This window comes from Filicampus tigris, chromosome 9 (genome assembly GCF_054856515.1).
Source record: "Filicampus tigris isolate MCC_2025a chromosome 9, RoL_Ftig_1.0, whole genome shotgun sequence".
Taxonomy (NCBI): Eukaryota; Metazoa; Chordata; class Actinopteri; order Syngnathiformes; family Syngnathidae; genus Filicampus; species Filicampus tigris.
Window position 1 is genome coordinate 6,272,490 of NC_141225.1, and position 24,611 is coordinate 6,297,100.

Consider the following 24,611-nt stretch of genomic DNA (forward strand, 5'->3'; position numbering starts at 1 on the left):
AATAAGGCATCAGTTGTCAGTTAAATGAAATGTTTAGTCTACTGTAGTCCTGTAATTCCCAACAACCGTGCTGCGATAGCTAATTTGGTGTCATGTGTGGTTTTAATTAATTGAGTTCACTTAATTGGTCCAAAAATGGATTATTTACTATAAATAAATGCATATTTGTTCATCTATCTATGCCAGCAACATATAGTAAAAGACAGAACAATTAAAAGCTCTTCCACTAGATGGCAGACTGTACAATAATCCACCTGCTCCCACCCATTCATACAACACAATTATGATTAGCAATCATCATGATTTAAGTAAATATAATTTTTGTGACATTTGCTGTGAGGTTTTTTATCATATATAATATGAGCTTTGGAAAAATAAGGGTTGGGAAACACTGCTGTGGTCTCATATAGTCGGCCAGTGCATGCACTCTGCATAGCAATGTGATGTAGCAAAGCAGTGATCAAGCAGCACAAGGAGAAAATCAGAGATTGGAAATCCAGGTCCAGAGAGAAAAAAAAAAACCCTGCCACAGTTTGGCTTTAGCCACAGGTGCTTCTACTCAACCAGCAGGTAAATGAGCTCAGTTGATTAGAAGCACCTGCGGCTCAAAGCCAAACTGCGGCAGGGTTTTTACTTTCTGGACCTGAATTTCTATCTCTGAGGAGAATTTGTGAACACACTGCGAAAGGCTGTATATTTCCATGGAAATATATGTCGACTTATTAATATTAATATATATAATATATAATATAAAAAGGCATTGATTATGTGAGTCACAGTCACATCATGTAATTGCCATACACAAGAATAGTTCATGAGCAATCCAGTTAAATTCACTTTAATTTGACTTATTTCAAACTCTTGAAACATCAAAATATAGCTGCTGGTATCATGTACACAGAGAGCACAATTCACCGCTTAGATTTGTTTCCTTGTACGGTTTCAGAGGCTCCAGAAGCCATGAGAATACTTGACTGATCCCTGAAGGTAATCTAGTCATTGCTGTGCTTCAATTGTAATGGATATCTTAGTGTTATCACTTTCCATTGACAATTGTGTTCCTCCCCTTCCTGTCAATTTTACGTGTTTTTGTTTTTCAAAATTATATTCCCTACATGCATTTGCTAGCTTGTTGTGTTGAAAAAATACAGAAATAAAAACAAATTGTAGACATTCTGTTTCTAACATGTAGGTCAACACACTGTAGAAAGGAGTCACTTTGTTTTATTGAGCGTAGTATCAACAATGTTGGATTGTGAATGCAATGTTTCATAATTTTGCAGAACTGAGTCTGGTTGCATGAAATTTCTTAAATCTGGAAATTAGAAATGAGTACATCTGTCTAATAAAACAGGGTCATGGTGTGTTTTTATGGAATTTGTTGCTGTAAAACTAAAAAAAAAAAATTAAAAAAGTGCCATATCACAGATTTCATCAGACAACAATGATATACAGCTAAATCTAAAAAAAATTGCCATTTTATTTGTTTATGTACTATATTTATTTTTATGTTGTGGAAAACTCAATTTATTAAAGTTCAGTTGAAAAAGTTCAACCTGTATATTACATAGATTAACGACACACAGGGTGAAATGTTTAATAATTTTATTTGTTTCAACGCTGTTGATTATAGCTTACAGTTAACGAAAACCTGAACTTCACCACTTTCATTAGAGTTTTACATAGAAAACAATTATAATTATTTAGAAATTTTTAGAATCAGCCTTCCTAAAAATATACATACTTTTCCATGTTTAATTAATCTAAATGTTATGTTTTGTCACCTTCCTAAAATATTTTTATATGCATTTTTTTTTTTTTAAAAGAAAACACACACACACACACACACACACACACACACACACACACACACACACACACACACACACACACACACACACAAACAAACAAAAAACGAAACCTAATGCTAAATATATGATACAGTATGTACTAATAATTTCATTTCAAGGGTAGAATTGCAAGCCTGTTCAACTGAGGATGTTAGGCCTAACATTTAAAATTAGGCAAAAAAAATCCTTTTTGTTAAAAAAATTACTTACTTGAGGCCCTTCTTTTAGGACTTCTGAATTGAACTACTGAGATGAATGACCTTTTCGACACCATTCAAATTTTCTGAGATGCATGTCGAGATTTTGCTGCTTATCTCATATTCGACAAACGCAATATTAATCAGAATGCCATGTTTCAACTAGTGGGCCTGCATAGAACATATTCTTGATGAAAATGCTTGGGCTGGCTTCCCCTCATGCCACACATTTGAACTATCACCACACAGGTTATATCACCACAAAGCAAACATGGCAGTCAACCACAATGCCCCCGAGCAGGCACCAGCAGCAGCAACTTGTATTCAATAGAGATTGGCGGAAATTTGCAGAGGAATGAATCTGCTGAGGGAAGTCCACGTCATACATGCGACCAACCAACACGGAGTCATGCGCTTACACAGAGTGAATTGTTTGTAGAATTTCATTCGCCCTTCCACGCCGCATACCTTTGTCGTCCGGGTGACCTCTCTGAGAAGCGCCGACTTAACACGCAACGGGATCGCAGGAAAAGGAACAGGACAGTTTAGTATGAATCCGGGAAAAAAGGCGCCACGCCACAGTGGGGCTTTGGCAGGATTGTGGACACAGACAACACAATACTCCAAATTCTTCGAGAATGGGAGGCACAGTAACAAAACACGCTAGTCAGAGACATCAGACGTACAATGGTTAGTCACAAAGTAATGAACATGGTGTCAGCGGTATGGCTTTGGTTGAATGCAATGTTAAAGATTTCACGGGATGATTTCTTGACAGACAGCTGGGAGAGGCTCCAACACGCCCCGCGACCCTTGTGAGGATAAGCGGTATCGATAATGGATGGATGGATGGATTTCTTGACAGTGCTTGAGAGAACATGACTAACTTTGGGTAAGAAGCATTTTCTGATAGCAATTTCAGCCTCATTCCATTTTTCCCCAACACTCATTCATCCTTTGTGGACTTGCCCTCCCCTGCAGTGATGAGATTTTTGCTTTCAGCATCTTTATTAAGAGCACAAGATAAAGATGAAATCAAGTCTTTTCTGGAGGATGTCTTGCATTGTAAGAAGAATTTAACTGCGTACATTTGTTGGAGAATCATTTTTTTTTTTGCGGTTCGGCTTCAAAAAAAAAAAAAATCACAGATCTTCAACTTGTGGTTTTACAAGTCTTTGTTCCAAAACTACAAAAGAAGACTCTTCTTGGGGTCATTCTTCATTTGAGGGATCAAACAAGATTATGGTATAAAAACTGTGCTTTGATCCAAAAAAGATGTTGGTTTTAGAAAAGTCCTTTTCAACTCTGATGACGGTCGTACATTTTTCATATTTCGTTCTTAGATGACCAGATCCTGTGAAACACTGTTGAAAAGATGAACTACTGCTACACAAACAACCGCGACTGATGCAGCCTGGAGAGCGCGTCCTTCATAGTGCACTTACCCTTCTGCTCGGCGGCAGTTCGATCAGTCGCCTTTGACTTTTTCCACATTTTGCCGTTAGATTTCCAAGGAATCTGTCAACAAAAAGAAGAGGGACATTGTCATCATGTCTTAAGGTAATGTCAATACTGAGTATTTTTTCAAAATGTCAATACTGAGTATTTTTTCACTTTTTTTGCTATCGGTAGAATTTATTCTTACACTCTAAAAACTCTCCTTAAAAAAAATAATGAAATGAGGAACATATTACTTTGAGCAAGATTACCTGCCAATAGAAGGGGAAAGGTTGACTTTGCAAGATTTCTTAAAACAAGTAAACATTAAATAAGGGCAGATTCATGTAGTTAATGTCCTTCCAAGCTTGCAGCTGCTACATACAGCCAGTGAGGGGCAGTCACATGAGCATTATTACAGTTTCAGATTAGTTCCTCCCCTTGGGAATCCCCTCGTCATGAATGTGTTAATTCAGTGAGGCATTTGTTGAGGCCTTAAATATACAAGGTGAAGAGCTCCCAGGCTTAGTGTTGCGACACAGACACTATTAAAGCCTCGTAATGTCAGTGCACTTGAGACTTACCTTAAATTTGACCACTAATCATGCTGTTCCTACAAAATCTAAATATTCACACGAAACCATTTATATTCATATACAATCCACAGGTGAAAAGTAACATTAGATTTAGGGTAAGTCTGTCAAAAAGCACCACATGGGTCATCTCATGTCATGACTGTTATTAGAGTTCGTGAAAGCATTTGACCTCTTTTACATTGAGTGACCCTAACATTCCCACTGTACAATGACATTCAAGCGTAGTTGCGGCTATGCATAGATTTGCACAAACAACCGATTATTTTCAGTCGAGTGGGGGAGTGGATGTGGAACTTAACATGAAAAGCTTCCACCTTAAAGTCAGTGTGGCTAACATTACTTATGGATTTCTCACTTGGAAATCTCGTCAATTGGTGCACTTGAAGCACTGTATAGGGAGTCCTCTGCTAGAGTTCTGTACCTACAGTGGCAATATAACCCAAATTTGTGCATGAATCAGAAAACGCAATGGTCCATCAATAACCTAATAGCCAAGTCGTAAGTACAGCAAATATTTGCATCAAAACACTTGTAGCTCTTAAAGAAGTAACGGCAGTGATATAGATGACACGCTTGTGTATTTTGAACCAGTTGCATGTGATATATGGCAGATATGTTTGTAGACAATGACAATATCGACGTCTTTGAAACAGAATAGAGGATGGTAATTACCACTTGATTGTTTTCAAATTAAAAATAGTGCTTCTCTTGCACTGACACTTTATTTTTACATCTTCAATTGAATTAGTAAATAATAATACATTCGGGCCTGTGTAAAAGCCACATGTCCAAACTCTCAAATTCTTTTAGAATGGTGTTTCTATCTGCTACAGGGGCTGAGATATCAATTATTTTGTAGGGGTTGAATTTCTGGGAAAATGTCAGGTTTTAGAGGGTGATTCTATAGTCGCCCTTAGGTTTTAGGGAGATGCTGAGCCAGGCCTTAATGGGTTAACTGACAGTGACTTTTTGGAGACATATTCTTCACCCTTCACCAGTAGTTCATTGCATAGCATTTGCAACCTCAAAAACTCATATGTTGGGATTTTTGTACACTGAGAATCCCTTGTAATGACAATTTTGATATCAAGCCAACACCAAGGAAAACGGACAATATCGCCTATACCACTTTATATATATATATATAATTAATGAATACTATTACTTCAGAGACATGATTTTCTAAAATCCAACAATGTTTTTTGTATTGACAAGTACATCATTATGCAATACAAATGTATCAAATTAATTTCCTACAATGCATTTTGCACACAGCTTACCTTCTGCAAGTTTATTTTATTTCTAGTAGAACCACTGTACAGATGTGCAATGTGTTAAGTACAATGTTGGCCTCTAGCAACAATACTGGCTGTTGTTGGAAAAATACATTTGATGAATACAAAACATGCTGCAAGAAAGACTTAGCTTGGCAGTGGGTCTTTTTTTCCTGAAATGCACTTTCCCTTTTTACATTTAAGTGTTTGGCTGAGGCTCCCATCTTTTCATAACATACATAACAACATATTTATTTCGATGAAGAGTGCATTTGAGACCAAAATATTTGCCAGCCTCTTTAACTTTGAATCCAAAGAGGCCATTTATACATTGCTGTTCCTCACCTATTACAAAATTGAAATCCTGACCAAATATGTACTCAAAGCAACATTTTCACAAAAATATACATTACGTCAGCCAGTTCAATACATCACCATGTGTAATGACACATCTAAAGGATTAAAAAAAAAAGTGACTTTTTGAATTATTTGCTATGCCACCAACCACACAAACATTTATTTCTTCCAGCACTTGAATAACTTTAGCACTATATGTTTTAGATTTATTTTAGAGCAACTTTACTTTGTACCTTGGATGACAGTTTCAAGTGTTACAATTTTAAAGAGGAAGTCAAAACATTTTCTTGACAATAACATTTTCCATGCGCCCCTATTAGTCTAAACACATACATCTGATGAATATTGCTTTTATGGAATGTGAATTAAGATGAGAAAATCCACCCATTTATATCCATATCTGGGAGTTGTCATTTTGCCTTTTACTGCCACTAGCTGTTGACTGAAAATGCCATCACAGTGCCTAAAGGATTGGCTTGCAAACATCACATGACCAAACCCAGAAAACAGATGAGTGGTGACGAACGTTACCTCAGCTTTTAGACACTGTGATATTATTTTCAGTCGACAGCAAGTGGCAGTACAATGCAAAATGGCAGCCCACTGGGATGAATAAAAATAGGTGGATTTTTCTGTTTAGTTCACGTTCTATAAACAGAATATGAATCAGAACACTGTGTTTGGACTAGTCTGGGTGCACAGAACACATCAGTGTAACAAAATTTTTTTTTTGACCTGAATGATTGGTGTTTCTAAATGGTCAGGTGTTGCCTATTAATGCCTAGATAGACCAATTCGACGATGACCAGCTGTGATCGACGCTTTACCCCATGGCGTCGGGCCGACTGTCAGCAAGTCACGCTGAAAAAATAGACCGCAATGACAGACAGCGACGCTGACCGTTAAAGTACCTTCTGCGCATGCGAGAGATAAAATACCCCTCCATACCATCGGCAGCGGTAGTCACTATTTCTCATGGTTAAAAAAAGCCAACCGGAAAGCTATTGGCCAGGGGCAGATTATAAAAACGTAAACAATGCATTCAGCTATATTTTTCGCTCACGATGAACTCCCACGTGAAGTAAACCCTCACGTTCTTGACACAGTATCGTGAAATACTTACAATGTCCACCCTCGCTTTTTTACTTGTAATGTCCCGACTCACGACACCAATTCAACATGCTGAAACGCCCACCGGACACTTCCTGACAGGGTCCAGTGTTGCGACGGTGTTCGCTACATCAATCAGACGGAGCAATCAGAAGCCCCGACGCTTACCCGCGTCCAACGTCGGATTGGTGTATCTAGGCCTTTAGGCCGATTGCGTAAACATTAGATAGTGCTTGTTTTTGGCTTTGGGAAAACTGTGAAAACTGCATTTTCTGTTAAGCAAATATGAAGACCAGAGAGCTGTCTATGGTACAAAAACACACCATTGTGAAGCTGAGAGAATATGGAAAACAGATAAAAACCTATTGCACAAACATTGGGCATAGCCAATAAAACTATTTGGAATGTCCTGAAAAATAAAGTAACTACTGGTGTACTGAGCAACAGACATCAAACAGTTTGGCCAAGGGTATGAACAGCAGTTGATGACAGAACCATTGTGAGAGCTGTGAAGAAAGACGCAAAGACAACAATCAGTGACATCACTGCCAATCTCCACAGGGTAGGGGCTTTTGGTAGGGTCTGTTTTTCCATTTTAAAACGCTCATTATTTTTAGGAAAACAAAACCTTATTCTAGTAGTTGAACCAATACTTACTAATGGCCTTGAACTATGGACAATAGAGGAGATCAAAGTCAAACCAATCACATTTGAGAAAGAGCAATTCCCTGTGGATGGGAATAGCTTTTTTTATGGCATTTGTGGAAACACTGCCCCACCTACAACCAAACAATCTCTAATGTCTTTGTCCCGCACTACGTGACAAGTGTTGGTGGTCCAGCCACCTGGCGACTATACCTCTGACCACAATCGCTTGACACAGCATCTGCAGCCTCTCAAATGTCCTGCTCTGCATTTCTTGGCTCGGCAGAACTTGGCCTGTTGACAAGACCTCGTGGTGACAAATGAACACTAATGGGCATGTTTGAACTTCCCGGTGGATTTCCACATTTGGTTAATTGCAGCGGGCTGACAAACTGATCCATGTTGAACAGAGCGCAAAAAGCCAGTTTGTTATTTGTGGCTGTGAACTCCTGGCATTGTGATGTTTGACTTCAGACTCGGTATTGGAACAGAACGTGCTTCATGTTTGCAGCCTCAGTGGTGTGAATAGTGTCAGCTGCTTGTTTGTTTTTGGAGTGAAAAAAATATCTTGTTTATCCCAACTCCAACCCTCCTCTCTGAAGGCCACATATCAATTTGATACCACCATCTAAAGTTCATCAGGCCCTAACACCCTCGCAGCTCCTGACTCTCACGCTCTCTGCTGCCTGGAAGCAACTTACCAGTTTAGAAAGCGTGACATTCAAAGTGAGAAAGGCTGTACGCGTTATTAAATGGATTTCACATCAACTCTATATGCCAAGTCCTGCCTTGGGTGTACATCTAAATGATCCGTGCGGGAACTAAAAGTCGCCGGAACACATAAAACGCTACGTAAATACTGCCAGTAACTTTATTGGTCTTTTAGGATCAAGTGCTGGCTCATAGTCATCACCCGAGTGTTTTACAATGCAAGCTGTTTACAGTGCCCATTTGTATTCCCGCCAGACAAAACCCAGAAATAACAAACAGCGGTACATTTTCCTCATCTTCACCTCGAAGGCCACCTACCTGCTTACAGTCCTTACTGCTTTCAGCTTAGCCGTTGTCTGCTAATTTTTCAATGTAATCGATCCCCCCCTCGCTGGTGTGCAGGTCTGCGCTTGATGCCTCTCCTCCTGCCCACTGCCACAAGCTCTTTGGACTTTTTTGTCTTTACTCCAGGAGACCTAGACTGAGGTTGGCTATGCAGCGGGGAGGGAGGCACCCGTGAAAGGGTGGGTCAAAGAGCAGGTTAAACACCTCTTATGGAATCGTTTGTCCTTAATAACCGTGTAGCATTTTTTTTTAATGAAGTCTATATTTGGGCACCCTTTAAAAACATGTTAAATGCCTTGATTTGATACTTTACATACAAGAAGTGAAGACTACATTTTTACTGTGGTTTTCTGTATATTGTAGTGAACAAGAATGCAAAGCTACTTTATGTTTTTCACTTAACATCAATGAATGTGCCCTCACGCCCGCTTTTTCTTGGCAAATCCTTGAAATGATTTGAATGCATATTTTGCCACATTAGATGGCAAATGCAAAAAAGTCTGTATAGGACACCTGGTTCTGATTGGACACATTTGGACAAATTCACTTGCAGGTGTTTATCCACGTGCAAATCATGAGATTTGCCCAAAATGGCTACTTCAAGACAAAATTGCAGACTTCCTGTTCAATCTCAGGTATGGGTCCATGAGACATTTTTGTGTGCCCTGTTCCAATAGACATGTCAGCCCATTTGTTACTGATCCAATATACAGTACAACTTTATTTATATAGCACATTTCACAACAGCTACAGCTGTAACAAAGCATTTTACATACAACAACAAAATAGCAATAATATAACAAGTGAAAGCAATAAATTAACACAAAATATTATGTATGATAGACACCTTAAAACAGCAGAAAACTGTCAGTCTCACGCTGAATCAAAAGCCAAAGAATAGAAATGTGTCTTCAAATGGGTTTTAAAAATGGACAGAGAGGGACTTGCCTAATATTTAAGGGAAGGACGAACAACAGAAAAGTCTCGATCCCTTCTGAGGCACCTCGAGCAGTGCCTGTTCCGCAGACCTGAGGCTCCGGGAAGGTGCGTAGTCGTGGAGGAGCTCGGAGAGGTACGCTCAGGCAAGGCCATTTAAATACTTGTAAATAAAGAGAAGTGTCTTAAAATGAACCCTAAAACACACCGGGAGTCATTGAAGGGAGGCCATAATTGGGGTTATGTCTTCCAAGCTCCAGTTAGGAGGTGAGCAGCAGCATTTTGGACCAACTGGAGATGCTTGAGAGAGGACTGGCTGACTCCAAAATAAAGTCAAACTCTCCATAGGGCGGTACAGAACTCCTCAGGCCCACTACCGCACACCGAGCAACTCAGCCTATATATATATATATATATATATATATATATATATATATATATATATATATATATATATATATATATATATATATATATATATATATATATATATATTTTTTAGGAGGGGCGGCACGGTGGTCGACTGGTTAGCACGTCCGCCTCAAAGTTCGTGGGTTCGGCTCCAGCCTCCCTGTGTGGAGTTTGCATGTTCTCCCCGTGCCTGCGTGGGTTTTCTCCGGGTACTCCGGTTTCCTCCCACATTCCAAAAACATGCATGGTTAGTTGATTGGACTCTCTAAATTGCCCCTAGGTGTGATTGTAAGTACGGATGTTTGTCCTTGTGTGCCCCGCGATTGGCTGGCAACCAATTCAGGGTGTCCCCCGCCTACCGCCCGAAGACAGCTGGGATAGGCTCCAGCACGCCCCGCGACCCTTGTGAGGATAAGCGGTATAGATAATGGATGGGTATATTAGCATATGCAGTTTTTACATTGCAGTGAATTGGTATGTGTGCAAAGGTCAGTCGCCAAAGCATGTAGGTGTGAGCTGCAGACTGTAATTTGTTCGTGATTGTCCACTTCAGTCATGTCCGGCCACATCGCATCGCGGCACACCTAAATTACTATACTAATTAAATACCACTATTCTTTTTGCATGGCATGTTGAGGTCCCCTCAGAAAGTTCATTCATTTGTCAGAATAATAATAATCCTCACAAAAGCTCAAGAGTGCCTTTTCACTCTCTTCTGCTTGGGCCCTACAGTTTAATATTACCCAAAGCACCATCGTTACAATCCTAATCCCTACCAACATCACTCATGCAGTATATCTGGGGCATACCCTGCCGACCCTAATTTGAATAGATGCAAGTGACAGTGGCTGTTTAAAATGATGGTGTTACTTTTATGAAGGGAGCTATGTTCTCATTATCTGCTAGCAAAACAACAGACCGCTCCAGAATTAAACTGGCATCACAACTATACACCTGAAAATAAGGGTTCAACGCTTCCTCGTCTTTTATTGCCAACTGCTAATCCATTTAGATCTCGAGCGTTGACGTGTATTATTTTTAGCATCCAGCCAGCATGCAATAAGCTTTGCCAGGCATTGTCCGCCGATGCCTAACTCCATATTGTTCCCCATGGCGCAGCTGTTGAGGTTTAATGCTACGGACATCTGAATTATGTTTGACAGCCAAGTGTGGCTATGCGTGAGAAAAATAGTCACAAATACACACAAGAAGATGCGTCTATTAAAGAATCATCCAGAATCTAAAAAACAACTGTTCCTAAAGTCCCAATCTGGATCTGGATTCTCCATTAGTAAGCCCACAAGCGCCTACTCCAAATTAGCCAGTTGGTTAACAGCTATGAGGACCATACTTTCCATCCCTTCCAGTATTCCCGAATGACGACTAGGTTTTGGAGCCAAGTTGAATTGGACCCATCAACAATGATCGGATCACAAGCGGCTGCATAAAATTAGCAGGTTACCTAACAGCTAATGGGCTATTTGACTACGCTCACAATTTCAGAATTTTTGCATATATTTGAGCAGAGTTGAGTTCGCCAGCTGGCCAACCCGCAACAGGATTTATGTGGGAATTGCATATTTTGGAGCTAAGTGGAGACATGCTCCTGCTCAAAATTTGTAATTTAGCTAGGGGTGATCAGGATCATACTAGCCTGTTGCCAACTGTCCTTATTTCCCCCCAGAGACTCAGGCATTTTGAAGTTAAATTGAGATGGACCCACATCCTTTATAGATGCTCAAAACTAACTGCATACCCACATGATTTTCCTTGGACATTTACATAATTTTGAGCCATGATAAGTCGGACGGTCGGCTTTAGTCAGCCTGCAAGTGCTTGCTCCAAATTATCAAATTAACTAACAGGCTCATACCTGCCAAGCTTCACGATTTTCCTGGGAGATATACCTATTTCATAGCCAAGTTCGGAGGGGCCATTCACATTTTTAGGGCCACAAGTTGCTGGTCGAAATTAGTGAGCTAGTGAATGGCTAAGCAACATTTATTAGGTTATGATATTTCAAATTTGAAAACTCAATACCAATTAATTCAAAAATTATGTAAAACAATGAATGACAGAAATGGGCAAATGTTCATACTACAACACTTTACATGTGCATATTTGAACTTAATTTTTTACTCATGTCATTAAGCTTAATATTATTCAAATACATTTGTAAATTAAATAGTCCAATTTATATCACAGGGATCCTCAATTTTCATCTGAAACATTGGCAACACGGTTACAAAATCTAAATAATAAAAATCAAAAAAATAATAATAATAGCAAATATATATTAATATAATATGTCATTTATGTTATTTCTTTTCTGGACGCACTCATGTATGTTGTCCCCCCATATTTGCTCATATGTGCTTTTCCTCAGGTTTTTGCTGGATATTTGCATAATACTGAATAATTTGGAGCCAAATTGAGTTGGTACCACTTCCTTTTGTCAACCCACAAGCACCTGCTCAAAACTTGAGAATTAGCCAACAACTAAAGGTGGGTGATATACATCGTTATCAATATAATCGTCAATCTTGCTTTCACGATGTGTAATTTACATTATCGAGTATTAATACTGCCTCCGACTTGAGTCAGTCGACGGCCGCAAAGTATGAGGAAATGCTGAAAAATCAGTGCGCATTGACAGCAGAGGAGGAGGAGGAAGTGATAATCATTCACCAAATCAGCGGCTAGGATCAGGTTAAGTGACTCTGTCCGCACTGCAGCCGAGCTTCAAGTATGGAGGAGTCTCCAGCGGGGAATAATAGCAAGGCGCGAGTCCACGTCGTCCGTAGAGTTTGTAAATGGCTTGAGGTTGACAAGACTGACATCGGTGGGAATAACATTGTTAGATGTGCCAAAACTGTCATCGTGAAGAGTAATTCTGTTGCACCACGAGCCATATGGATTATGAGGAAAACTTGGCGACCGCGCAAGCACGCTAAACAAAAGCTTAAACACTCACACTCAGAAAACAACAAATATAAACGCACGCACGCACTCACGCACACACACACTGAGTACTTTAGCAAGCAAGTCAAACGTGACATCCTGGGTGATCGGTTAACATTCAGTTTACATGCTTTTAGTCCGCATCATTCATAACTAGCCTGTATTCCCCGGCATGTTGCACAAACTACGACGGTTTATTAGTGTGACGCCAGCATACACCCAAACATGAATCAAGTCACAAGTCTACATATCACAGCGATGAATAAGTGGGAACATGCACTTTTCGGGAAATTGCAGTTTTGTTATTTAACTTTATTCTGAATACGTTGGCCAATGTATGAGAATGGATGTTGTCATGACGATGTCTTTTTTTTTCCCTTGCTGGGTGACACTTCGTCACTCGTCTCATATCAAATAAATCTTTTCCCATTCTGATTGCTGTAGTTGACACCTTTTTCTCATTCTGATTGCTCTAGTAGTTGGCAGTGGTACACCAGTACCTACTGCAGCTCAAAATGTCACATCATTATGGAATAACAGCAGAGACAGTTAAATGACATAAATATTCCCAAAAATCGATGTAAGTCTACACATAATTCTTTGTTCTTTTTTGTTGAATATTGTCGTAGAATATCATTGTCTTGCAGAAGCTATATTTAGTAATTTATAAGAGATGCTGTTCATAAACTCTGTCCATCCACAATTGGTCTGTGAAGCAAGTGCAGATTTAAACTATTTTTTTTGTAGAATATCATCAAATTATCGTTATCGAGTTTTTTGAAAAAATATCGAGATATTTTTTTTGCCCATATCGCCCACCCCTACTAACAACTAACAGATTCATACTTGCTTCGAAACCATGTACAGTATATAACTGCCTTCCCACAATTTTGGGAGTTGCCACTTATTTAAACTGAATAAATATGGTAAAAATAATTGGACAAGATAAGTAGAACACCACTCAAAAATTGTTAGATAGACCCATGTTTGTTTACCGTACATTGTGATGTATATCCCATCTGTGCACTTGCGCTGCACTGGCATTGGCACATATTCAACACGTTTCAGATTGGTATCCATCCGCAATTGGAAAATGATCACAAGATAGTCAATTCAATGTGTTTTTCTCTCTATTTGTGACATGCATAGCAACTGTACCATTTGACAGAAAAAAAATCACAACTGTCACTTGATTCATGCACGTGAAGTACAAACTGTTTCTCTAAACTTCACATTTTGAATAACAAAGGTGGGCATTCCGTCCGACTAGACCCCCACCCCCCCAGATGCCCATTTTGCTGAAGAGAGACGGAAACAGCAGGTGGTGGTATGCACCAAAGAGAGAATCATCACTTCCTCAGGAGCCTGTAATGCAGTAACACACCAAAAGTTGTTTTACAGTCGCTAAAAGACAGAAGTAGAAGAAGAAGAGGAATCAGAAGAAAAGAACATTTTTCTAAGTTTTCACAAGGACTACAAAGCATTTTAATCCACCAGGATTCCACCTTTGGCAACAATGTGACACGGGATTCTGGTAAAGATAAGCTAAACTTTCAGGGCAGCAAGCCAACATATTATGATGTCATAGTGCACTCCTTTTATCATTTTGATCAAATTGGTTCAGATAATGGATGGATGAATGGATTTTTCTCCTGGACCTTATTTTTTTCCGGACAGACGGACTGGACTGGTGGACCATTGATGTTCACCGACGGAAGCGCGATTAAAATAACATGATGGACTGACCGACAGATGATTACAGTTTGCTTCGGCTTGAAAAATAGACGGCTAGATGGATGACGGATGAGTACGCAGGCTGCTGACTGGTGACGAATGGCGGACCGAAAAACTTTAGCAAAATGCCCACCTCTGCAGAATGTGTTTGACAGCGCGAATACCTTTAATTAAAAATTCTTAAAAGGAGATATATAACAGCCGTCCATCCCATGTTGTTTTTAGCGCGTACCGGCCTGCCACAACTTTTCTTCCCCCTGACAGTAAAAGCGTTGAACTTTGCATTCAAGCAGACAACAACCGTAAATCTTTCACACTTGAGTACATCATAGCTGATTCTAAGGTGGCTATTGAATGAACAAGCACTGTTACTGGGTATAGTGAATTGATGCAAACATGTCATCAGTTCTTACACATTTGGATTTTGTTGGGATTTTCAACGTAATAAGAATCTTCAGCTGATACAGTCTATCTGATACAGTGAAAACATGCATCGTGGGAGCCTCCCAATTGCAAGCACTTAATGCTTAAGCATACATACATTTTCACCAGCTGCTTATCCGACTCGCCCGCACGGAAAGATGACCCCTCAGGCATGTGTGGCTTCATTGGCCGCTTTCAAGCACCCGTCACCCGATCAGCTTGGCGTCTGCGTGAGATTGCGTCGGCGGGGGCCAGCATGAAAACAAGCTCATTTGCATACATTTGTTTTGCTCAATCGATATTGATGGTTTGGACTTGAATGCAGATGTATTCAGCGGGAAAACATGACCAACAAAACCAGAGAACATCTTCAATTTAAAATCCTAACATTGAGTAATGGAAATCTTGAAGGAAGTGCTCCAAATGGTACCAACAGCTGCATGAGGGTTATTTTACTGTTTTCTTTCTTGAAACTACAGTCCAAGTCAGGTTTTTTGTCCCTACTGATAGCTGCTCCATATTTTTTTGTTGTTATTTGGATCCAATTCCGTTATCTTTGCCTATTTCCACAAACGAATAGGTAGGAATAATTCAGTACACACCCAGTAGTTATTTATTCACAGTGATCCACAAAATTGTGATAAGCATCTATTTAAAGATGAATTGTGATATTTTGCCATACTTGATTTGAGTATTTTTTATTACAAATTCTTCAGGTTCCAGTATGAATACTCTTAATCTTTTTTTCATTTTATTTTTTTACAACCATTGTTAAAACATTTTTAAGGTCCAGGCTAGTTTAACGGAAAGGAGAAATAATTATTCTCAGGTGCAAAATTAGTTGTGCTGAACTATGCATGTTATTGTTAATTGGAAGATATTGTGGGATTTGTCACATTTATTTTGTCGTTAATTTATTTTATTGAATATCGATTTATTTCGATGTATTTTTGTTTTATTTTATTAATAGAGTAACATGATCAATCATAATCCTAAAATGACTTCAAGTTGGAATTGTAGTGTTGTCCTTGTAGTTATTTATTGTTACTGTACTTAATTGTACGTATTAACACATTTGTCTTTTTAATGTATTTGTATTGTTAATCCCCGAAAGGAAATGGTGACAAAATTGAACATGCCCATACATTGAGTTGGCCGTATTGTATTTAGCTATATTATTTTAATTGTATTGTATTTATTTATGTGTTTATGTTAATAGTTTGTTTTCATTTTTAAAATAAAATTGGGCGTATTACATAGTGTTTTAATTTTCTACGTAGATTCCTACATTGATTTGTTTGAAACGGTCCCATCTGGAAGTTTCCCCTTACCTTGATAGTTCAGCGTGCTGACGGTCATTCATCTTCATCACAACTCGCCAGGTCCTTGTCAACACCGCTGATTGATGTCTTTTTCACAGCCAACACAGAATCCTACACTGTATGTACAGCACATACGTTCGTATATATACACTTACAGCACCTTTCCAGGGTTTTTTTTCCCCTGCCGAATTGTTTAGCTGGAATAATTTTACCAACTGACTCATACTTTCCCTCCTCTAGTTAACTGTTATACCCCGTTCACGCCTTTTTTGGGGTTATTTTTTATTCTGCATATTGTGCCCGATCACTCTTGCATTAGAGTTCATTTTTTACAATTAGTTAGAACATCCATAAATACCAATGCTGTTTAATTGGTGTACGTAAGATTCTTGACTCATTTTGCCGGGGCACTAAATTTCTCTTTGTCCCAGGTGTGATCACTATTTTTATTTGAATTGTGATGCAATGAAAGGATTCAAATACTTAATTAAAACAAAATGACCTGCCAAGAGAACTGGATAATTTGACATAGCAGGATTTGTTGAAACAAGTAAACATAGCTTGCCTGGTAAAACCCGACAGTTGTCTTAAAACAAATGTATTTACACTATGTAGAATTATAATATTGAATTATTGAATTTGTTATTTTCAGCTCAGTTTACCGAATAATAAAGAGTCAATAAAAAGTCATAATCCCTTACTAAAATGCAGAGCTGGGCATACAGCCTTTTAGAGATGGACCGTTAAGTTTTCTTCAGGTCCGATGCCGATACCGATTATTAGTAGTCAAGGAGGCCGATAAACCGATATTTAGAGCCGATATTCATTTTCAATAAAATGGAAAATATTGGCATCTTGATCTAATTAAAACTCTTAACTTTGTTGAAATAACCTTAAACATATGTTTATTGAACATTTTCTTTCCGATTTGCATAATGTCGGGGTTTTTTTCAAATCATTATTATAAAATTTGATCAACATGTTTTGTAAAATTCTAGCAAAGTTCGGGGAGCTCCAAGCATCATCAGCATGTCTTACAAAGTTAAATGGAAACTTAAACTAACATAGCTCCGTATAGATGTCTATAATAAATAAAGTTCTCCAAAATGTAAAAATGACATAAATGTTAAAATTACACTTATCTTTGTTTTGATTTCAAACAAAAACAACACGTGCAGTGTGTTTCCAGGGTCAGTAGAATCTCATAAAAGTTAACTGAAATTTAAAGTAAATAGTAGGCGATGAATGAAAAATATGGGAACCTAAAAAATAATAGGCAGACTAAGCATAGTTGGAAGCCCATTTTTTCCGTCTGTGTAATCGTCGATCATATATTTTCAGTGAGGCTTCAATGGCCACGGTGATGTTTCCATTTCCTGTTAGGCGCGGCCGAGGTACTAAAAGGAGACACATTTAGTCTGGCTGCAGTAAGCTTTCCATGCCGCGGTGAGTCTTTCGTTTCAAATATTGTTTGGCCGAGGGGTGATTCGCCTGGTGGTGGTACTTGGTCGAAGATGGTAGACGGAAACGCTAACGTAGGCCCGTTTAAAATGCAGGCGAACTGGCCAATAGGCGATTACTATATGGTCCGGAAAAGAAAGAACGAAAGAAAAATGATCAATATTTAAATGGAAGCATAAATATACAATTTACATGATCAAGTAGATCTCAAACACATACTGTAAGCAACTACAAAAAGATGCTGGATTTAATGCGCTGGGTTTCATTTCACAAGGGATTACATCATGTCTCACATGAGTGCATTGTGTTCCCTCGGCCTCGCATCAGTCCAGATGTGAGCAGCATGTTCCATGCGGCATCACTGGGCCCCTCTGATAAGGCTGACTTCCCCTGTGATATGATATTAAAGCAGAGACCAGGATTTATTCCACGGGTTGCTGTATATGTGTGACCCGCATGGAAGAAGAAGCTATTTCTTTGTTGCTTTGGTAAAACCAGCGCCTAATAATAAAATTGATTAAGAGTAATCATGAGCATATTCTTGATTTATCATTCAGCTACTTTTTTAGTGCCAAGCCGCCAAAGCCCTGTCTAAATAGCAAACTAGTACAATAGAGTTATCGGTGTCAAGATCGACTGTTGAAGTGATGCTTCTTGACTGAGTGACACGATTTGTATGTCGGGGAGGAGTTAAGTTTAGCCTGGGTTGTTAGTGAAAGTCACAAAGAGTCGTTGCATGTACATTTTTGCATGTGTATTTTTTCAAAACCAAATTAACCACTCTTATATCACTACATACTCGTCATGCAAAGTACTGGCAAAAAATGACTCTTCACATCCCACACCACACGATAAGCGCCCTGGATCATCTTTTAGAGACATCTGCCAATCGAGTATTTGCTGACTGTGGTTGGAAGGGAGGTAGTGAAAAACAGCTCTAGCAAACACATTTGGAACTCACCACCCTCATACTGCTCTGTTATTGGTTAAATCCATGTCACATGGTTTATGGACGCCGTGTTGTCAACCGCAACCCCCCAATCCCAGCATTGCCTTGAATTAGCTTTAGTGCCTTTTGGTGATTTGTGGCAAAATAATTTAATTGGCTGTAGGCTGTTCCACTCATCCTCGACGAGGCTTGCAGATCCAGATGAAAACTGGGAAAGATGACGACTGTGAGAGTAATATTTTATGGTAATGTTAAACTTTGTAAGAGTCAACTGCATTGCATCATGACATTAGGTCAAGCTTAGTGATATGTCGCTGTCCATACTTTTTTTTTTCTTTTTTTTGCTTTTGCTTTGGTGAGAACAACATGTAATGTTGACAACTTTATGAGTCAGAGGTAATGAAAACGGACCTCCTCTTACATGTGTCCTAAATTTGGCAAACATTCATTTTCCATGTGTCATCCATCATATTCAAGGAATGGGAGTTGTTGAAATACAAGAATGATGTTGCATTTCACAGATTTTGCACAGCTGTGGTACATTTAGAGGCAGCGTCTTCACGCTAATTGCACGGGGCGCTCGCAAAGATTTCCAGGATGAAGCATCGCTCTGGATTATTTCGGGGTTTCGCATCCAAGGTCCTTCGGGCTTCGAAAGGAGCACAGGGTCGACGTTTCGTGCGGCCTCAGTGGAATTCACTATTCATCATGTGCTTCAGAGGGATGGACAGGAATGTCGCTATTTTGAGCCGAGGAACATCCCAAGTCGTCTTCTCGCACCCTTACGCAAATGAGCACAATGTTCAACTCATCCCAGCAATCTGTGTCTAATTCTTCCTGTAGATTTTTACCATCGTTGCCAACGTTCACTGCCACCATTCTGTGTGTTGACATTCGACTCAAGTTGCCATTGCCCTCCCCGCCGCCTCCCCCTTGACCACGGTCATAAAGCGGTGGCTGTCGCTGTCATGCAAAGCTCGGGGGAAGCTCATAAAGGTGCCACCTGTTGCTTGTGCGTGTCGAGGCACTTTACTTGGGATACCGCAAGCTTGGCCCCGCTCGGCCAATCCACCACGCTTACCCTGCCCGGGTCTGTTTACTGACTTAGTGTTGTTGAAGAAGAGTCAACTGTGTGGAATTGGGATCAACTGCCATGCCTTGGCTTCGTTTTACAGATCTCACGAAGCTTCTAGATTGTTTAGAAGCCCAAATAAAGTGCATTTGATCGCCATTTCTTTAGGGCAGGGGTTCTCTATAATGTTTTTTCAAGGTCTCCCCCTCAAAACCCCAATAGACAAAAGTCAGTGTTTAAGGAGAGAAGAAAGTCATATTTCAACAAATGAATTTTATCAATTCAAATGAACAGTGGCAAAGTAACAAATCATCTTTCCCTATGAATTCAAATGACAGTAATCTGCAGTATAATGTGCATATAAGTGTACAGTACATGGAAACGGTCAAACTGCTCAGTAATATTAGTCATTCTTCGCAAAGGATCAAGAGTGTATGGTGTGAATCTTGTTTTATTGTCAGTCTACATGTGTTGCTACCATTTGTTTTCTAATATCTATTGCTAAATAAAGTAGGACTATACTCTCCAAAACAATCATGGTATCTGTTCTAGGAGAAAATATGCAGGTGTGCACATAACTGTTGCTGGTGACAGTTGCTTGACTACCCTTTTTGACATATTGGCTTTTCACCAATATCAACACACGCCATCCCGAAATCGTATTCAATCGTTATTTCGGACACAAACAAACTGCTGGTTAATTACGTTGTCATTGTATGATATGGCACACGTCTCCGGCGTTAGTGGCTAGCAGCTGTTATCATTAGCAACAAGTGTCCGGCTTTTTTAAACTTCTTTTTCTATATTGTGGACCTAGATTACTTTGTAATGTACTGTCCATGTTTAAAGGAAGGTGCCTTAAATTGCACTTCAAAGTCTTTTTCATTATGAACATTTTTTAAATATAAATAAAATGTTGTCGTCATTTATTTTATATAAACAATGTTTCTCATCAAATAATTCTAAGAAAACATCCAACTCTGCATGTCTGGCAGGACACCTCGTAATAATACATAATGTACCACGTATAAAAGAATTATTATTTTATTTTTCTTGGGGGGGGGGTGCAAAAGCGTTTTATAAAATAAATGAAGACAAAGTTAAATTTATTTATTCATTTTTTTCTGATCCAAAAAACAATACGATCTGTGACTCAAAATCCGTGACCGATCCGAATCATGACTTATGTAATTCGTAGGACCACTAGTGAGTACCAAAGACAATCTTCTGGTACTCAGGTGAGTAACACATGGAGGAAATTATGCCCCTCCCCTTAAATCACATCACATCACAATCATTTCCAAACCTTTAATTAGCCTGAAGCTAAGGTAGGGAGGAGTGATTGATTTTTAAAATTTTTTTTCATTTTTTTATTAGTGGCGCACCATTCGAAATGAGAAGATATAATAATTTATTGCGAATTACTGTATTTATCATTCCAGGCTACATCCTTCAGGGCTGAGCTCATCCACGGACCTCCATGCATATGGATAGTTAAATAGATAGTTCTGCAGTAGTTTATTTAAATGTCCATCACAGCCTGACTTCATTTTTATCAAGCGTTTCTGCTTTCGCCCTCATTCTGACTAAGAAGTCAATGCAATCTTGATCCCGATAAAAATCCATGTGAGAGCTGTTTCTCACTCTGTCGGTTTATGTAAGTAGCAGACTGTTTTGGGGAGCTTCAGTGTGGCATAATCCACAGCAGGAGTGTGAGCCTCATGGGGCTACTCCAGTTTCCGCTGATTGTGCGCTGCATACACAAGCTATTTGGACAGGTACACTTGAAAGGGAACTATAATAACACTGTGCCTGTAGCATAATAATGCAGACTATTCAATCTCTTGGTTTTGCACTTGACTGCACAGTGCATTTACTAGAAAGACGACAAACAAGCAGAAGAAATGGTTTAATAACCTAACCCTGTTTTTTTTCTGTCATGTTTAATGATTGTATATCTCTGACCACATAACTATAGAATGAACTTCGAAAGTGGCTTCTCAACCCTCTTCTCTTCCTTGCCTTAAAGCTTGTAAAATTTGCACTTCAGGATATTCAGGGAAATTGTGCCTTGATTTGTGGATGTTGGACTGACCTTAAGCACGATGTTAGCGTACCACGGTGGACCTCTTTTAAGACAGGTTCAAATTATTAGCAACTGTAGGGGTTTTAAATGTTTTCCTGAAAGACTGGTAAGACTGTAAGACTGAATGACTTTAAGATACATGTTAAGTGATGTTAACTTCTTTTATTCCAGTTTTTGTTCCTTTTCCTCTTGACTTGATGTCAAGAGGAACACAAACCGCTATTGACCAACTGATATGGGAGTCTAGTTGTGCTGTTTGACAAAAAGGAGTACAAAGTAAAGCTGTACATAACTACTCTAGGGTCTCACTCTAGCCTGGTCTGACAATTTAGGGATTGAGCGACTTCAGATTTTTTGTAATGAACACCGAGATGAGATGGTTGACTCGACGCCTAGTAGTTGGGTAGTTCTCAACTCACTAACTGGGCAACTGTTTGCCCCTCAGCCACTAAATACAAACCCACTCACCGCCATAGATATATGCTTTCCGCCGTCGTTAGGAACTGTTTCCCCAACCCTCGACTCACTCATCCAATCACATCCAGATACCTTCATGGCCTTGCAGACAGTTGGGACTTGTAAAACTCTAACACCAATTCATTTAACACAATAGAACTATCATCACAGGGTGACGGAATGCTTGGCAATAATGTCTTGTAGTGAATCTGCTCCTGACTGTGTCACATAGTTTCTTTCGAGGACTGTCTGTGAGACAGTGAAGGTGTCTGATCCCACAAATCCCACGATTTGTGGTTGTATGACTGAGTCGGCGGTTGGTTGACAAAAAGGAGGAATCGGAGTGTGCCGTGGTGTGTCTGTGCGATGAAGGATTTAGCGAAACACAAGCTAAATGTTTTGGTTTTGCCATTATTACGGCCAACTGCCACTTTTCAGTTTCACTGCTCGTCCTCATTTTATTGTCCAAGCCATAGGTGTCAAACTCGTCTCCTCAAGGCCCGCTTTCCTGCAAGTTTTCCATCCCTCCTTGCTGCAACATACCTGATTCAATCAGTTCATCAGCAAGCTCTGAAGGAGCCTGATTGGGGATGTAACGATTCACTCAAGCCGCAATTCTATTCGATTTTCGATTTTCAGTTTCCGATTTTCGATTTGATTTATTTTTTTTTAAATCTTTTTTTAACAAAATGAATGACTCATTTATAACCAAAATGTACTTATATTTTAGCATCTGGATTTGGTCCTTGTTACAAGTAGTAACTTTTTGTAACTTGCCCCCCAAAAATGAACCAATAATTTTGACTTTTAACGACATTTTCGTCTTATTAGTGTTCTGTTGGTGTCAGAAATAAATAATAAAATACATAAATGTACAAAAGATTTCACAAATTTCAAAACTTATTTGTTACTACAAATCCATTTTTGATCAACTTTTATCAACTTTAAACTTTCAACATCTGCAATTACATAGGGAGGGGTGGAAAACGTGCAGGAAAGCGGCCATCCAGGACCGGAGCTTGACACCTTTGCGTTGGACTAACGTTGATTGTGGTATATATGTACATATAGACAGACAACCATCCACATTCACAACTATAAATAGTTTATCAGTAACAAAGGGAAGAAGCTGGAGCACCTGAAGAAAAGACACAGGCATAGAGGTTAACACAACAGACAAAGGCCAGAGCCAAGATTCGAACCCAGAACCTCCGATCACTAGGATCTTCGTACTGCCCCACAGTGAATCCATTTTCTCCAGTTGCCCTGCTAAAAATGAGAGAAATCAAGAAGGGACTTGGCACTCTACCATTTGCCAGATTTCTCAAACATTAAACAATGCGCGATAAAAAGAAGAAACAAAGCCGACTGCGTTTTAATGCTTTGCACCTGACAAATGTTGTTCTATTATTACCCCAAAGTAACCATTTTTAATTAGAGGCTACCACATTTCCCCCGTAGATGTTGACGTAAGAATAATCCCCTCCTGTCAATGCATAAAGACCTCACAGCTTTATGTTGACACAATGTTGTAGATCTTTCTCATTGACACGGTCCTCGGTGGCACTAAGTGCCGCTCTTCCTGTCATCATTATAATCTTATTTATGTTTGTCGCCGACCTCCTAGCCTCAAACAATTGCTCACCCAGGGGGAATTCTTCTGGCACCCCGCTGACGATAATCAACGTAAAAATGTCCGCCTGCTCATCAGTTTGCTTTGCGTCCTCGCCTGCCCACTCGATGATAGATGACGCGGCGGTCCGAAGCGTCTGACCCACTTCAACATGACTCCTGCACTACAGTCAATGGAGTCGCCTTTTGACATTTGAGCCAGCGGCGCATTCAGTCGCTAGCAAACTACATTTTGTCTTAAGACGCTGCGACAGCGTTTCCACTTTGCCTCCAACAAATCCTTTTGGATACATGGACATTCACGTCTCATTGAACATCTCCTGCATCAGTGATAAACAGACGTGTAAATCTATACTAGCTGGCTGTAGTTGACAATTCGCTTAAAATAAATACGAAATGTGAACCCTACAAAGGTTTTTTTTTTTTATCATACAGTGGTTATCTTTGTGCTGCATACTGTAGCTAATCATTTTAGCAGGTTACAGCAGGAAATCCAAGTCAAGCTCACCATCACTGGTCAAATATGGTGTTCGTTCAAACTATTCTGGAAAAATCAGCCTCAAAATTCAAAGCATTTAAATCAGTGGTGTCAAATTTATTCATTGGGGGCCACTTTGTAGGACATGTTTTCTTGACTGTGATGATG

The 24,611-nt window shown here is 39.4% G+C and overlaps 1 protein-coding gene across 1 annotated transcript in view; it reads right to left on the bottom strand.

Annotated features, from left to right (window-relative positions):
• igfn1.1 (immunoglobulin like and fibronectin type III domain containing 1, tandem duplicate 1) overlaps positions 1–8,587 on the bottom strand; it is a 29,194-nt gene extending 20,607 nt beyond the window's left edge. The window contains exons 1-2 of the mRNA XM_086040682.1: positions 8,496–8,587; positions 3,493–3,565 (exon numbers count right to left, since the gene is read on the bottom strand). Coding sequence (XP_085896808.1) covers positions 3,493–3,541 — 49 coding nt within the window. The 5' untranslated portion in view covers positions 3,542–3,565; positions 8,496–8,587. The remainder of the gene's footprint in view (positions 1–3,492; positions 3,566–8,495) is intronic.
• Between the last annotated feature and the right edge of the window lie 16,024 nt (positions 8,588–24,611).